The sequence below is a fragment of the Siphateles boraxobius genome, unplaced genomic scaffold, assembly GCF_051911475.1.
Source record: "Siphateles boraxobius isolate OS27281-9 unplaced genomic scaffold, OSU_SipBor_1 173, whole genome shotgun sequence".
In the NCBI taxonomy this organism is placed as follows: Eukaryota; Metazoa; Chordata; class Actinopteri; order Cypriniformes; family Leuciscidae; genus Siphateles; species Siphateles boraxobius.
In genome coordinates this window covers 385,001-399,934 of record NW_027508781.1, presented here as the reverse complement: position 1 = coordinate 399,934, position 14,934 = coordinate 385,001, and the positions used below count along the sequence as shown (strand labels likewise).

General features: G+C 38.7%; 1 protein-coding gene across 2 annotated transcripts in view; it reads left to right on the top strand.

Annotated features, from left to right (window-relative positions):
• Window positions 1–6,139: 6,139 nt before the first annotated feature.
• The window catches only part of epha10 (EPH receptor A10), a 220,522-nt gene continuing 211,727 nt past the window's right edge, over window positions 6,140–14,934 (top strand). For both annotated transcript variants that reach the window (XM_077232540.1, XM_077232541.1), the window contains exon 1: window positions 6,140–6,343. In XM_077232540.1, the coding sequence (XP_077088655.1) occupies window positions 6,172–6,343 (172 nt within the window). In that variant the 5' untranslated portion in view covers window positions 6,140–6,171. The remainder of the gene's footprint in view (window positions 6,344–14,934) is intronic.

Here is a 14,934-nt window from a genome sequence, read left to right as displayed (position 1 = left end):
CCGACTCCACTGACTGATATTTATTCTTGTTTTACGCACAAACTCACTTCATGTTATGACTTTTTTTCATACATTAAGACTTAATATCTTCCCCAGTATCTGATCTAAGAATGTTTGGATATTTTTAAAGAAAAGCAAGACAAAAATCCTGAGGAAGTTTGCAGTGAAGGAGTTAAAATAAAAACCTGTCTCGTGTTTGGCCAACGCCGTCGAGCAGGTGATTTACAAACAGCAGTGTATTCCACTGATCTCCTATCAGCCGCTGTGTGTGCAGATACAAAGCTTTACCTGGCATCCGCATAAAACATGAACATCTCAGGACAACACACACACACACCGCCCAATGACCGTCCATCTCCATAATCCACCGTCACTATGAGAGAAAGCCTATCTGGGGTGGTGTTTGAGGAGAGCACTGGTTGTACGGCTTCTTTGGTAAAGGATATATCTGGGATTTGATCCGCATCGGACTTGCTTTAGAACAGGGAGATGTGAATTCTAGCTTGAGCTTCTCCAAATGTGGCCGCCGGGATCATGCTAATATTTATGATTACTTAGCCGAGGCTCTTATCTGCAAACTGCCATACTGCACCCGGAATAATTCAGTGTACAGCAATATCTCTCAATCGATTTCTTCTTTACAGGAGACAAAATAACACAATATTAGGCCGGCGGCTTCAGCGCTTTGTGGGAAACAGACGAGGGTTTGAGGAGAGTGTGGAAAAACTGGAACGTTACATGATTGAGTGACAGGTGAAGGCCTAATTATTATTATTATTATTATTATTATTATTATTATTATTATTATTATTATTGTGTGGGAAAGTTACATAAGCATTCACCCACATACAAACTTAAAGTTTTCTTGACTTCACTTTTACACAAACTATTTATCATTTATGCATGGTACCGATTTATAAAAATAAAAATTATAAAAATAAAATAAAAAAACATTTTAATTAATTTAACTAATATTAGCTGAATTTAAATTTAAATACAAATATAACATTATTGAACTATTAAACTTAAATACATACAGTATAACCAAAAACATTCCTCTGACTGAATATCAAGTGTAAGTGCCGATCGGAGAACTCCAGCAGTGGGCTGTGCCTCCAAAAGGGGCGGAGTCTCTGCATCTTAAGAGTTTCACTCCTGCCAAATGACGTTGACTCACAATTAAAAATAAAAGTTTGTAAATTAAACACTTTCTCACTGAAAGATGAAGTCTTACATAAAATTTAGGCATGTGATAAATAAAGTTATAAAACATGCTATATAAATAAATATGTCTACATAAATAATTATATATTTACACCTCTTGATGGAAATAAATGTTGTGATGTCATTTCCATCGAAAGGTGAATACATTTTTGGTCCAGATCTTGTATGGTCAATGCAAGAGTCCAGCACTCTGTAAAGTCTCATCCAGCACATCCCAAAGACTAATGAATAAATGAATTAATGAATCTCAGGTCTCGACTCCCAACCATTCTTTCACAATCTGAGCCTGAGGAATCTGCAAATTGTCATCCTGGAATATGTCCATGATTTTCTTTCCTACATGGTTGTTTAAGAAATGAAACGCACTCTATAAGTTAGGGTTAGAAGAACTCTTGCCACACATATAACATGCTACAAACATAATAATCACTGCAATAATTATCCAGTCATAGACTCTTAAGCATTTGCCTAGTTTTTTGGCCGTGCAGTGTTTTTATAATACTGTGAAAAGACAATAAATGTATTGGCAAGACCAATTAACATTGATACATTTAGCAGACATTTTATTGTATGAATTATTAAAATCATCTCATCATTTAGCAATTGCATTTCTTTAGTCCATGTATTTATTCCATAAAAGTATTAAATTAATTGTTTATGTTCACATAATTAAAACAATAATTTTATGATATTTCCTAGTCCACTTGTGGGCTCCATCGGTCCTCGTCAAGTCGCCTTTTCTTTTTCTTTTCTTCCACTTCTACACTTTCAGCTGGTGTTCCTGTCGAGTCCCGATGTGCCACAAACACACTGACCTTCAAACGTGTCTCTGGCGCTGCTGGTAATTACAACAACAGCACTCGTTAGCCAACGACCGTCCACCTCCTGTGATTCACTGAGACCAGTGTGAGATAACACGCTCATACACGGAGAACATCAATGTGCAGATGTGTCTGTGTGAGAAAACATGAACTAAATCATTACCCACAATCCCCTTCTCGGCCTCAGACCAGGCGCTTCTGGTTGAGTCTCAGTGAAATGTCAAAACATGGAGACTCTTCAGGACGCGTCTCCTCTTTACAGCGGGATGCAATGATTCATTCCCTTGTGTGCGTTTAGGAGAGTTTGTAGTGGTTCTCCCTGGTGTGTGTGTGTGTGTGTGTGTTACAGTGGCACATCAACACCTCTAGCTCACTGACTCCCGAGATCCGGGTTTAGGGATTCACACAGCACAAACAGCACATCTGGGAATAAGCTTCCTGTAAGTGAGTGTGAGTTTGTCCCGTGAGAATAACCCCCTCTGATTGGCTGTAAGTGTGTGTGAGCTCGTTCTTCCTTCATTCCTTCCTTCCTTCGTTTTTTCCTTCCCTTCAATCCTTCCTTCCTTCATTCGTTTTTCCTTCCTTATTTCCTTCCTTCTTTCCTTAGTTTTTTCCTTTCTTCATTCCTTCCTTCCGTCCTTCGTTTCTTCCTTCCGTCCTTTCTTATTTCCGTCCTTCCTTCGTTTTTTCCTTCCTTTGTTCTTTCCTTATTTCCATCATTCCTTCGTTCCTTTCTTCGTTCTTTCCTTCCTTCCTTATTTGCTTTCATCCTTCCTTCATTTTTTCCCTTCCCTCCTTATTTCATGCCTTCCTAATTTCCTTTCTTCTTTCCTTCCTTCCCTCCTTCCTTCCTTCCTTCCTTCCTTCCTAATTTCCTTTCTTCTTTCCTTCCTTCCCTCCCTCCTTCATTCCTTCCTAATTTCCTTTCTTCTTTCCTTCCTTCCCTCCTTCCTTCCTTCCTTCCTTCCCTCCTTCCTAATTTCCTTTCTTCTTTCCTTCCTTCCCTCCTCCCTTCCCTCCCTCCTTCATTCCTTCCTAATTTCCTTTCTTCTTTCCTTCCTTCCCTCCTTCCTTCCTTTCTTCCATCCTTCCTTCCTAATTTCCTTTCTTCCTTCCTTCCTTCCTTCCTTCTTAATTTCCTTATTTTCTTCCCTCCTTCCCTCCTTCCTTCCTAATTTCCTTTCTTCTTTCCTTCCTTTCCTCCTTCCTTCCTTCCTTCCTTCCTTCCTTCCTTCCTTCCTTCCTTCCTTCCTTCCTTCCTCCCTTCATTCCTAATTTCCTTTCTTCTTTCCTTCCTTCCCTCCTTCCTTCCTTCCTAATTTCCTTTCTTCTTTCCTTCCTTCCCTCCTTCCTTCCTTCCTTCCCTCCTTCCTTCCTTCCTAATTTCCTTTCTTCTTTCCTTCCTTCCTTCCCTCCTTCCTTCCTTCCTTCCCTCCTTCCTTCCTAATTTCCTTTCTTCTTTCCTTCCTTCCCTCCTTCCTTCCTTCCTTCCCTCCTTCCTTCCTTCCTAATTTCCTTTCTTCTTTCCTTCCTTCCCTCCTTCCTTCCTAATTTCCTTTCTTCTTTCCTTCCTTCCCTCCTTCCTTCCTCCCTTCCCTCCTTCCTTCCTTCCTTCCTTCCTTCCCTCCTTCCTTCCTTCCTTCCTAATTTCCTTTCTTCTTTCCTTCCTTCCCTCCTTCCTTCCTCCCTTCCCTCCTTCCTTCCTTCCTTCCTTCCTTCCCTCCTTCCTTCCTTCCTTCCTAATTTCCTTTCTTCTCTCCTTCCTTCCTTCCCTCCTTCCTTCCTTCCTTCCCTCCTTCCTTCCTTCATAATTTCCTTTCTTCTTTCCTTCCTTCCTTCCTTCCTTCCTTCCTTCCTTCCCTCCTTCCTTCCTAATTTCCTTTCTTCTTTCCTTCCTTCCCTCCTTCCTTCCTAATTTCCTTTCCTCTTTCCTTCCTTCCCTCCTCCCTTCTTTCCTTCCCTCCTTCCTTCCTAATTTCCTTTCTTCTTTCCTTCCTTCCTTCGTTTTTTCCTTCCTTTGTTCTTTCCTTATTTCCATCCTTCCTTCGTTCCTTTCTTCGTTCTTTCCTTCCTTCCTTATTTGCTTTCATCCTTGCTTCATTTTTCCCTTCCCTCCTTATTTCCTTCCTTCCTTCTTAATTTCCTTCTTTTCTTCCCTCCTTCCTTCCTTCCTAATTTCCTTTCTTCTTTCCTTCCTTCCCTCATTCCTTCCTTCCTTCCTTCCCTCATTCCTTCCCTCCTTCCTCCCTAATTTCCTTTCTTCTTTCCTTCCTTCCTTCCTTCCTTCCCTCCTTCCTTCCTTCCTTCCTTCCTTCCTTCCCTCCTTCCTTCCTAATTTCTTTCTTCTTTCCTTCCCTCCTTCCTTCTTTCCTTTCTTCCGTCCTAATGTCCTTCCTTATGTCCTTCCTTCCTTCCTTCCTTCTTTCCTTATTTCCTTCCTACCTTCCTTCCACCCCTCCCCTCACTCTTTCTCTCCGTTCCTTTCTTTATCTACCCGATTAACTGTGAAAATAACCTCAGAACAGAAGGTCAAGTGACTGTTTTTTTTGCTTCTCTGCACCCTTCATTGTTTTATTTAAGGTCCAGAGCGATAGAGTGCTTCGAGGTGGCCTAGCATGAAATTGTAATGCCGTGATAAACAATAGGCTCTACGTTACACAGATGCAGTGTGTGGGTTTCGCGTAGGTGATGCGTCATTTCACAAAGACTCACATCAACCCTGCAATCATGTGCGCATATTGATTCTGTGCCGGAAGTTTGAAATAAAATGCATATGAACTGTGGCTTTGTGCATGTCTGTTATTTTGTTCTTTCAAAAAAAAAACACAAAAAAAAAAAACAGTATTACAACATCCAAACCCAACAACTTATTTTCCTCCTGTTCGATGTGAACTCATTAATTTCCAGTGATCTGCATGGCGACTTCGGGGGAAATGAGCTATAGGCGACAAGATGCTGGCATGTCCAGTGAAGGGAGTAAGTTGAGAAAAGTTTTATTTTATGCAAATGTGCAGCGATTACCAATAGGAATGAAGAAGCAGGACTCGTGTCTCTTGGCAGATGATGTTGTTGAGGTTCAGCAAGATCCAAGAGAAGTTAATCTTCGCTGTGAGTAATAAGTCTCTGATTGTGGACAATGAATTAATGTGAAAAAAATAATCTGAGAAATATTACATGTATTGTGTGCAAGTACCACACATCTTGTGGCCCCACTGCTTACTTTTTGAATTACTGAAATAATTCTGTAATTCAATGAAGCTCAATTCTAAAAAACTTGCCATCACACCTCAGGAAAGCAGATGGACTGGAAAAGACTTTACATATTTACACCTTAATGATCCAGGAATAACAATAAGGTGTGGTTTTGACCAACAATATTAGTTTGAAACGTATTTGAAAATAGTCATTATTTTGCAGTTCTCTTTGATTCGCAGAAATGACCAACTTCTAAACATTTAACCGGTCAGTGTTCTGCCACTGTAGCATACATTAACACACTCATATGTTCCATAAGTACATATACACAGTATATATACTGTACATATGTATATGCACACTATATACAATGTATACAGTGTGTGTATAAATGTATGTGTATAGGCTATATATATATATATATATATATATATATATATATATATATATATATATATATATATATATATATAGATAGATAGATAGATAGATAGATAGATAGATAGATAATAATAAGTAAACTTATAATAATTGAACACATCTAAAATTAACTCTTAATACCGTGTTTTTACAATCTTAAAATCATTTGAATGGGCTTTCAGTTTCAGGCCTTTGTTCTTGAGCCCTAAGAGCTGCCTTTTATTTAATACAATTTTTTTACTTCCACTTGTATTGTGAACTAAAACCATAACCAAATTTCATAATTTTTAACACCGCCTCCATCTCAGGAGGAGTGACTCTGTGCGGTGGAATTTATCAGGCGTGATTTGATTGGCCAGTCGCTATTCTCTCGTCACCACGAAATTACACTCCATTGGACATTCTCCCTGTCAATCAGACTGTGTTAGCCCGCCCACCCGTGGCGCCGAGTAAGGCAGAGAGAGAGAGAGAGAGAGAGAGAGAGAGAGAGAGAGAGAGAGAGAGTGTGTATATGTGTGTGTGTCAGAGCCCGGACGGCTCGCGCTCATCATCCCGCACTGGAGTCACGCGCGCTCGGCTGAGACATGACCAGAGTCCCGCAAACATGGAGCAGTTTAAAGCCATCATTCCTATTCTGTGGATATTATTGCTCAACAGACACGAGGAGTCCCGTGCAGAGGAAGGTATGCATGATCTTTATAATATGCATCATCTTTGTAGAATGCCAGGTGAATGTGTTCGTCCAGACGGGAAGTGTAACTCACTGCAGGTGTGTGTGTGTGTGTGTGTGCGCGCGCGCGCTTTTCTTTCATATTCCTGCAGATGCAAAGTAAAGTTAATAAGCAGAGAAAGAAAGGGCTGTTTTTTTGAATTATGAGAAATCAGATTCACAAGCTTTTGAAAGCAAAGCAATCCGCTATTGGACGCTGTTGACGACAGGCTGCAACAATGTGTCGTTTAAGGGGAAATGTTACATGTTCATCGGCGAAATAATAAAGGGTTGAAAATGATTGAACATGGTTACATTTATTCTCACAGGATGCTACTGAAACACTAAATTATGATTGTTTTGTATTAAAACAAAAATCTCAATATAAACACTTTTTAATATTATAATATGGATATTAAAATGACAAGATGGATAATCTTTTTTTTGATAATCTCAATTTTAGTTTTCATTTTAAACAGTTTTTCTATCTCTGTATTGCCATTTTATATTTTCATCTTTCTTTAAAATGACAAGATGGTGAAAAACAGAATTTTTTTGATAATCTTAATGTTTTTTTTTATTTGTCATCTTAAGTTTTTCGCTGTAGACATTTTATGTTTCATTTTTCTTTGTCTTGTCATTTCAATCTTCTTATTGTAATACTACAAAAGCAGGTTTGTGTTGCACTGGACTGAGAATCTCTGTTCTGTGACTGACTGTGGGATTGTGGGAACTCTGTTCTCCTGACTGTGGGATTGTGGGATTGTTGGACAGTCAGGAAAAGCTTCATCAGGTTTGATGCATTAGGCTCAGGTGAGGTCAACTAAGCGTCCTAATGAGAGGCATGAGAGGAGAGAACAGATCAGACACACACACACACACACACACACACACACACACACACACACACACACACACACACACACACACACACACACACACAGAACTCTGCCAGCCTCGTCCTCTGCTGGAATGCTGGTGGACTGGATTACAATCGTTGCCTTAATGAATGTTTTGACAGGATTAATGAGTGAAAGCGATGTGTTCTGAGAGGCTTGTGTGGCGGCGGTGAAACATGAAGGGTTTGTGATTGAGCTGAATATGTTCTCACTGTACGAGAAGCTCTTTGTCCACGATAACGTCCCAGTCCTGCTGCGCCGCTTCTCTTTGTGTTCAGCATCTCTCTCTCTCTCTCTCTGTGTTCAGCATCTCTCTCTCTCTCTCTCTGTGTTCTGTCTGTCAGGTGGGATTCAGACCGGATGAAGCTCTTTGTTGGTGCAAGTTTTACTAAAACTTCACCTAAATATGAAAATTGTCTAATTTACTCGCTCTCGTGCTGTTTCCAAACTCACATGCTATTTATATATATATATATATATATATATATATATATATATACACACACACACGCACACACACACACATACATGTACATATGCATGCATAATATTTGAATTGTTCAAATGTTTGGTGTCAGTCAATATATTTTTATTTTTATTTTTTAGAAACTAATACTTTCCTTCAGCAAGAATGCATTAAATTGATCAATATTGACTATTACAAAAGAATTCTATTGCAAATAAATGCTGCTTTTTTTAATATCTATTCATCAAAAAATCTTGAAAAATAAAATGTATGACAGTTGTTCTGCTACAGATTTCTGTGGAAACTGATTGATAATAATCATAAATGTTTCTTGATCATCAAATCATCATATTATAGTGATTTCTGAAGGATCATGTGACACTGAAGACTGGAGTAATGATGCTGAAAATTCAGCTTTGATCACAGGAATAAATTACACTTTACTATATATTCACATAGAAAACAGCTGATTTACATTGGAATAATATTTCACTGTCTTACAGTATTTTTGATCAAATAAATGCAGGCTTGATGAGACTACTTTCAACAACATAAAATAATCGTATTGACCCCAGACTATGGTGGTGTGTTGTATAGCAATCGTTCTCTCCATCCGTTTCTTTCCTCACACACGTTTGGATCCGTCACTCCTGACTCGTCATCCTAACACACGCTGGCATCTCATTGTGGGCTTATTTACTGCGGTTGAATGTGTTTGCGGTGTTTTCTGTGGCTTGTGGCGTTCACCTCAGCTCATATGAAAAGCTTTACGCCTGTCATCTCTGCGCTGGCTTCCTTCAGCTCGAGCGGCACGCAGCCGTGCTTCCCAGCGTGTGTGTGAGCTCTCGGACTGAAGGTGTAAAGTTATCAATATATTTATCTATTCAAACAAAGACCAGTTTGCATGGAAATTCATTCCTCTGCACATAATAAAAGCATGTTTATTATAGTCTCAGATAGGGGTGTAACAATATATCGTATCACAATAAATCACAATACACAAAAATAAAACAATATGTATTGTGGATCGTTCATCCACAACAAAAATTACTGTGTGAAAAAAAATTCAAGTTTTCAGAGGTTTAGTGTCAGTACTATATTAAACTGCTATATATAATGTATAATAATGCAATGAGGGAATATTTGTGTGTGCTGATAATGCTAAATGTCTTGTTACCGGTAAAAGTGGCCGACATTATTTTAAATATATCTAGTCCGTGACAGAGATCAAGTATATTCGTCTGTATAATTCTGTATTTTCAGCTTCAGAATCATGAATATGTTTATTCTGGTGTCTCTATTGTCCTGTGCTTTGGGTTTCCAGCACCAAGTCTATTCATTTACACACACAATGTAAAACCAAATTTAGCATTTTTATCAACTGCACATTTTTTGTTAACCTTTTACCACGTCTTGGAGTATCACAATAATATCGTATCGTGACATGAGTGTCTCATACACCCCTAGTCTCCGCTAATGATGACCGTCAGAGATCTGGCCGTTGCTTCACTAGTTGAAGATGAGCAGGGACGGTTCGAGAGATCTGTGAGGTTGGCAGGCGTAACAGGGACATTTAGTGGGCCGTTGTGAAGTGTGGACTCACAGTGAGCAAGAAAGAAGTGAAACAATGAGGGATTGAGACAGTAGACGGCTGTGTCCGAGAGCAGAAATACTGACTTGTAGGCGTTCTATGGAGGTGGGAAAACAGCGAGGCGTTTGCGTAATAAAACTCGCGGCGTTCGAACAGAAACGTAACCTCATAAGTGATTGATGTGGAGCGCACTATATAGGGAACGACTCGTGCTTCATGGGAGACACCGCTAAAGTTGATTTCAGTGCAGCCGACGAGAGACGAATCTTGCAATATGTTGTTAATTGGCATAAAAACACTAGTCAGTTTTAAAATATTTTAAGCTTGATCATTTTCATTAAAGTACTTTTGCACATACTGTGGGTTATTTTCAACAAGCTTGTCGTAATGCATTCTGGGTTCACATTCTACATGAAATTAGTTTTTTCAATGCACAAGTAAGCTGTTTTCTGTGAATGTGCGAGACTTACGATATAAGTAGACAACATGAAGAATAAAATGTATTTTGCGCTACAAACCAGTGTGTTTATGATTATGGTAATGCATTAAAATATGATAAGTAACAGCTCGCAATATCAAGCAGTATAACAGACATGGTTTCAAGGATCTATACATCGACACAAGTACGTGAAGTAAAATCAGACAACTTCAGCCAGATATTTTAATCAAATCTGCATATTAGTTTGAAGATGTAAATTAGCCAGAGATCAGTTATCATGATAAACGATCTGGCGTCTGTCAAATCATCTCAGGTGAAGAACGGACACTGTAATTTTGACCGTTGTAGTAAGACCGTGATATTAAATGCACCTTATTAAAGATGATAACTACAGGCGAGCAGATAAACCAAGCATATAAACGCCAATAGAAAACCTTTATAAAGAAACCGCGTAACCATTTAGCACATTGCGTTCATATTCTTGGCTCATCCGCTTGTCTGGATATAAGCATCATCAATAATGTTTTAGGACATTTTCACTTTGTGTTTTAGAACGTCCTGCTGTTTTTAGTGATTGAAATAATGCTGTATATGGATCACAAGTGCCTAAAACTAGCTCATTTTTTTTGTTTTTCTGCTTTTGAGAGGTGATCAAAATATTTGTGTTTTGAGAGATATGGATAATTGACAGGCTGCAGTTCTATGATGTTTTGCCCTCCAGGACTCAAAAATAGTCATGATTATCTGTAATATCCGGTGTGGATGTCACTGGAGAATCTTTACATTCAGCATTACTTGAACTCTGGTAATTATGCCTGATATGTTTCATTACATATTGCCGAATCCCGTATGGAGTGTATCGGTGCGGTGTTGTTCAGCGTTTGGAGGGAAGGCTCTCTGGGATTCATCTTTATCCCGGCGAGGACAGGTTTCTGCTGGATATGCAGGAATATCCCTGGAGACAGAGGCGTTTCTGAGGCCGTTTTATTGAAACGATGGATCTTTTATTACCAGGAGAATATAAATGTTTCTGGGAGGCGATGCAGCTTCATAAAGGCGAAATATAAAACATGTTTTTTTATGCGGTCAGTGTTTGAACAACCAGATCGTCCTTCCAACTGCATTGTGTTGCATTTATCTTTTTACATTGTTGGAATGCGTCAGACAGAACGTGTTTATATACCTGACCTCTTGTTTCGCTGATCTTTATATTTAAAGAGGATCTGTGATGCTTGCTTTTGTTGCTGTTTGATCATGAGAAAGCTCCAGTTCTTCTCTATATCAGTGTCAGTGTTTCTGAACTCCTGAAACGCCTCCATTGTATCTTGAGTTTCTTCCGGGAACAAACATGTCACTATATTCCTCATTATAATAATTCATACGCAGAATAAAGGGGCGGGGCCTGGTTGAGTTAGTTAGTAGTGTGTTAAACTGGCGGTTATGGTAAGGGGCGGGACATTTCCCAATAACACTCGAAGTGCTCGACCAATCACAACACACTGCTCCAGCCGACCAATCAGAGCACAGTGTGCTTTTCAGGAGGAGGGGCTTCATATGGACAGGAAGTAAACAGAGCGTTACTGACAGACTGGGAAGAGAGGAGCCGCAACACTAAAAGTAAAAAAAAATAAAAGAAAAGTTTTTCCTTTGCGTTTTCCGCGTACAGACGACACGATTTTTAAAATGATCCCCATTCACACGGATTTGCGAAAACTATTAAAAACGCTGCATTCTGATGCCAGGCCAGTAGATGGCGATGGAACACTATAAACTGAACACGTAATACACATGTGTATGATGTCATCATCTTCAGAGATTCACGTTTTTGTTGTTTCCACGGAGACCGTTTTCAAAAACCTGCACTTGCACTGTTTACATGACATCGTTTTCAACTAAAAACGTAAGACTTTTTATGCGCTTTGGCCGTTCGTTTACATGACAACAGTGTTTTGGGGACGTCTGAAAACGCAAACTTTTGAAACCTGTCTCCGTGTAAACAACAAAAACGTGAATATCTGAAGATGATGACATCATACACATGTGTATTACGTGTTCAGTTTATAGTGTTCCATCGCCATCTACTGGCCTGGCATCAGAATGCAGCGTTTTTAATAGTTTTCGCAAATCCGTGTGAATGGGGATCATTTTAACAATGGTGTCGTCTGTACGCGGAAAACTCAAAGAAAAAACTTCTCAGTTTCAAACATATCGTTGTCGTGTAAACGTACCCTTTGAAACCTGTTTCAAATATTTGCGTTTTCAGGCACCATTGTTGGGTAAATGAACGGCCAAAACGCATGAAGTTTTACGTTTTTAGTTAAAAACGGTGTGGTGTAAACAGCCCTTTAATATGGGCTCTATAAAGCACTCTAGACGAGCATTTCCTTTGTGAACATGGACTGTTTGTTCTCACGTTTTCTTAATGTGGTTCAGTAGCTTGATTGTAATCTGGATATTAGGGATGATGAAGAGGAAAGGTTTGCTCACACATGCAGATGTGGCCTTATGTAAGACTCCAGACCTACGGCTCTTTTAAAGGTTTAATGAATACAACAAACGAGCAGTTGGGAATAAAAGTTGCCTTTCTCTGTCTGTGCAACTCTTTGTGAGCTTCTTCTGCTTTCTAATGTAGAGATTTTAAAGCAGAACACACTTTATTTCGCATGATCATCACATTTTTTCCAGAGTTAACTAGGGATGTTTTTATTGATTTAGGGACATAATTTGTCCCGCCGGATCTAATCTATTAATTTTATTCTGATCTGATCTGATCTATCTATTATAAATTTTGACTGTAAAAATTATGAAAATGGAACATGTATATTTTATTTTTAGGTTTCATTTAAATGAAGATAGCACAGAATGCATAAACATCCCACATGTATAAAAATATAATTCAAAATCTAAAACACAAAATTAACACTTATAAAAAAATAATAACGTTTTCAAATGTTTGTAAATGTGTTTATAGTTATTTGTTTTGGAGAAATATGTATTTCGTCACACCATATGACCATTTCAGTTGTTAAAATAAAAAATAATAATAAATTATGAAATAATGTTGGTGCAATGCAAAAGTGTTCACCCCTGTTAAAGTTAAGGCCAGTTTTAGCCTCCGGTTAATGATTTACATTTACATTTAAAATGATTTACGTTAACCCCTGAATTGCAGTACCAAACAAATACAGTATGAAACAATATTTGTTTAGCAATAGACAACCAATCATAAAGTGCCTCAGTGCTTACCTCATTGAATATTCATGAGCTGTGTACACTTGCAAAAACGATCTCATGCTGTGTGTTTAGTTTTGAGCATCTAAAGAAATTCACAAAACTAAAAGGGATGTCAAACCAGTTAACTTATGAAGAGATGGTGTGATGATTTAGATGTAAGACAACCAGAGAGAGGTGATATTTGGATTTTCCCACAAACTTTAGCATGCTGTAAGTTGTCCAATCAATGCTTTAACCTCATGAATATTCAAATGAGGTAACCCACGATTACCAGAGCCTAGGTCATTTCAAGTTTGTCACAGTACATCAGTGTTTCACTGTTGCTTATGTGGTTGTTTTATTGGAGGTAATGCATTTCTGATGTCAAGAAAATCTTTCTGTCAATACACCAGTGGTGGATACGGTCCCAAAGCACATAACAAAAGCCACGGGCCACATCTTTTTAAAGTCCCCCTGTAGTCAATCATTTTATCTCTTAAAACTCTTCTTTGATCACCAAAATGACATATTTAAAAAAAAAATTCTGTGAAATAAATTTCTTCATGCCTTAAAATATCTTGAATGTAACTCGACACCCTTGCCTCATTTAGTATACGCGGTTCTATGAATATGCAAATGAGCCCCGCCTCCACTCACGCACTCACTCAGAGATCCACTCGTTGACGATCACACGTTGATCTGATTGGTTACAAGGTAGTTTGTGACGTCAGAAACACCAGCGATTTCAAAGCGTGTTTTTGAGACTGTCTTTGGTTCACTGCAGTTTTAAGGAGAAAATACTCAGCAATGCTGTCGACTTATGAATTTACACATGGTTTGTGTTAAAGCGTATTAAAAACACCACATAGACATATAAACAAACTGTATTTTCACCACAGGGGGACGATAAACTTTAATGTTTCGTTCAGCATCCTCACACCACTGTCGCTCGACTTCAAGGGTTTATGTTTGAACCAGTTGATATGTAAAGTGGATTGTAAGTACCATTGAGGGATTTTTCCTCAGTTTAGATGTGTGTCCCAGCGTGACGCCGACTCTTCGACAGTGCCGTTCGGCCCCTTCGGTCCCTCAGATCCCCGTGAAGGTGATGTGCAAAACCCCATTAATCTTTTGAAGAGGCATTTGACCTTTGAAACTCATTAAGCGCTGCACCCGCACAGATGCCGGATATGAGCCGGATATGAGCCGTGTCCCAAGTTCTCCCTCTTTATCAGCGCGAGACGGGAACATGTTCTCTCTGCTTTCCTCCGCGGTGGAGGCTTTGACCAGTGACCTGGAAAATCACCCGACCTTTTAATGCGTGGTTTCCCACTGATGAATAAATTCATAAATTGTATGCTCTGGCATGAAGGCTTTACCGAGCCTCTCCAGAGCCGTGGGTTTAGGAAAACATTAGTTCTGGGATTGCTCTGGCTCCCGGTGCTGGGAAAACCGGCTGTGTCTGGTTCGAGTTAAAGGAGTCGGGCTGAATGGTTAGTTGATGGTTGCAGGTTGGAGTCGTGGCGTAGTGGTTTAGTGCATGCGCTCGCAGTTGTGCTTCTCATTTGAGAGACTTGATGAAGGATCTGCAAAAATACTGTTTCAAAATCCAATAGGTTCTTGTTCTTGTAAGGGTTGTTGAATTAGAATTTGAGTTTTTTTATTTTATTTGATACATCATCCTAACTAATTAAAATTGAAGCATCACTAAACTCATTAAGTGTTGTTTTAGTATTATTCATATAATTGTATTTCTTTTTTATAATTTCTGTTTATATTTTATGTACTTAATGTGCTAAATGTCATTTTCTTTTCGCTTTAATTATTTTTTAGTGTTTATTACAGTTTGTTAAATTCATTTTAATAATTTAACTGTTTATTTTTTTAATGTAAACTTTTTCATCTGAAATTCATATTTTATTATTTCAGCTTTATTTCAATTAAAAAATTAATTTGT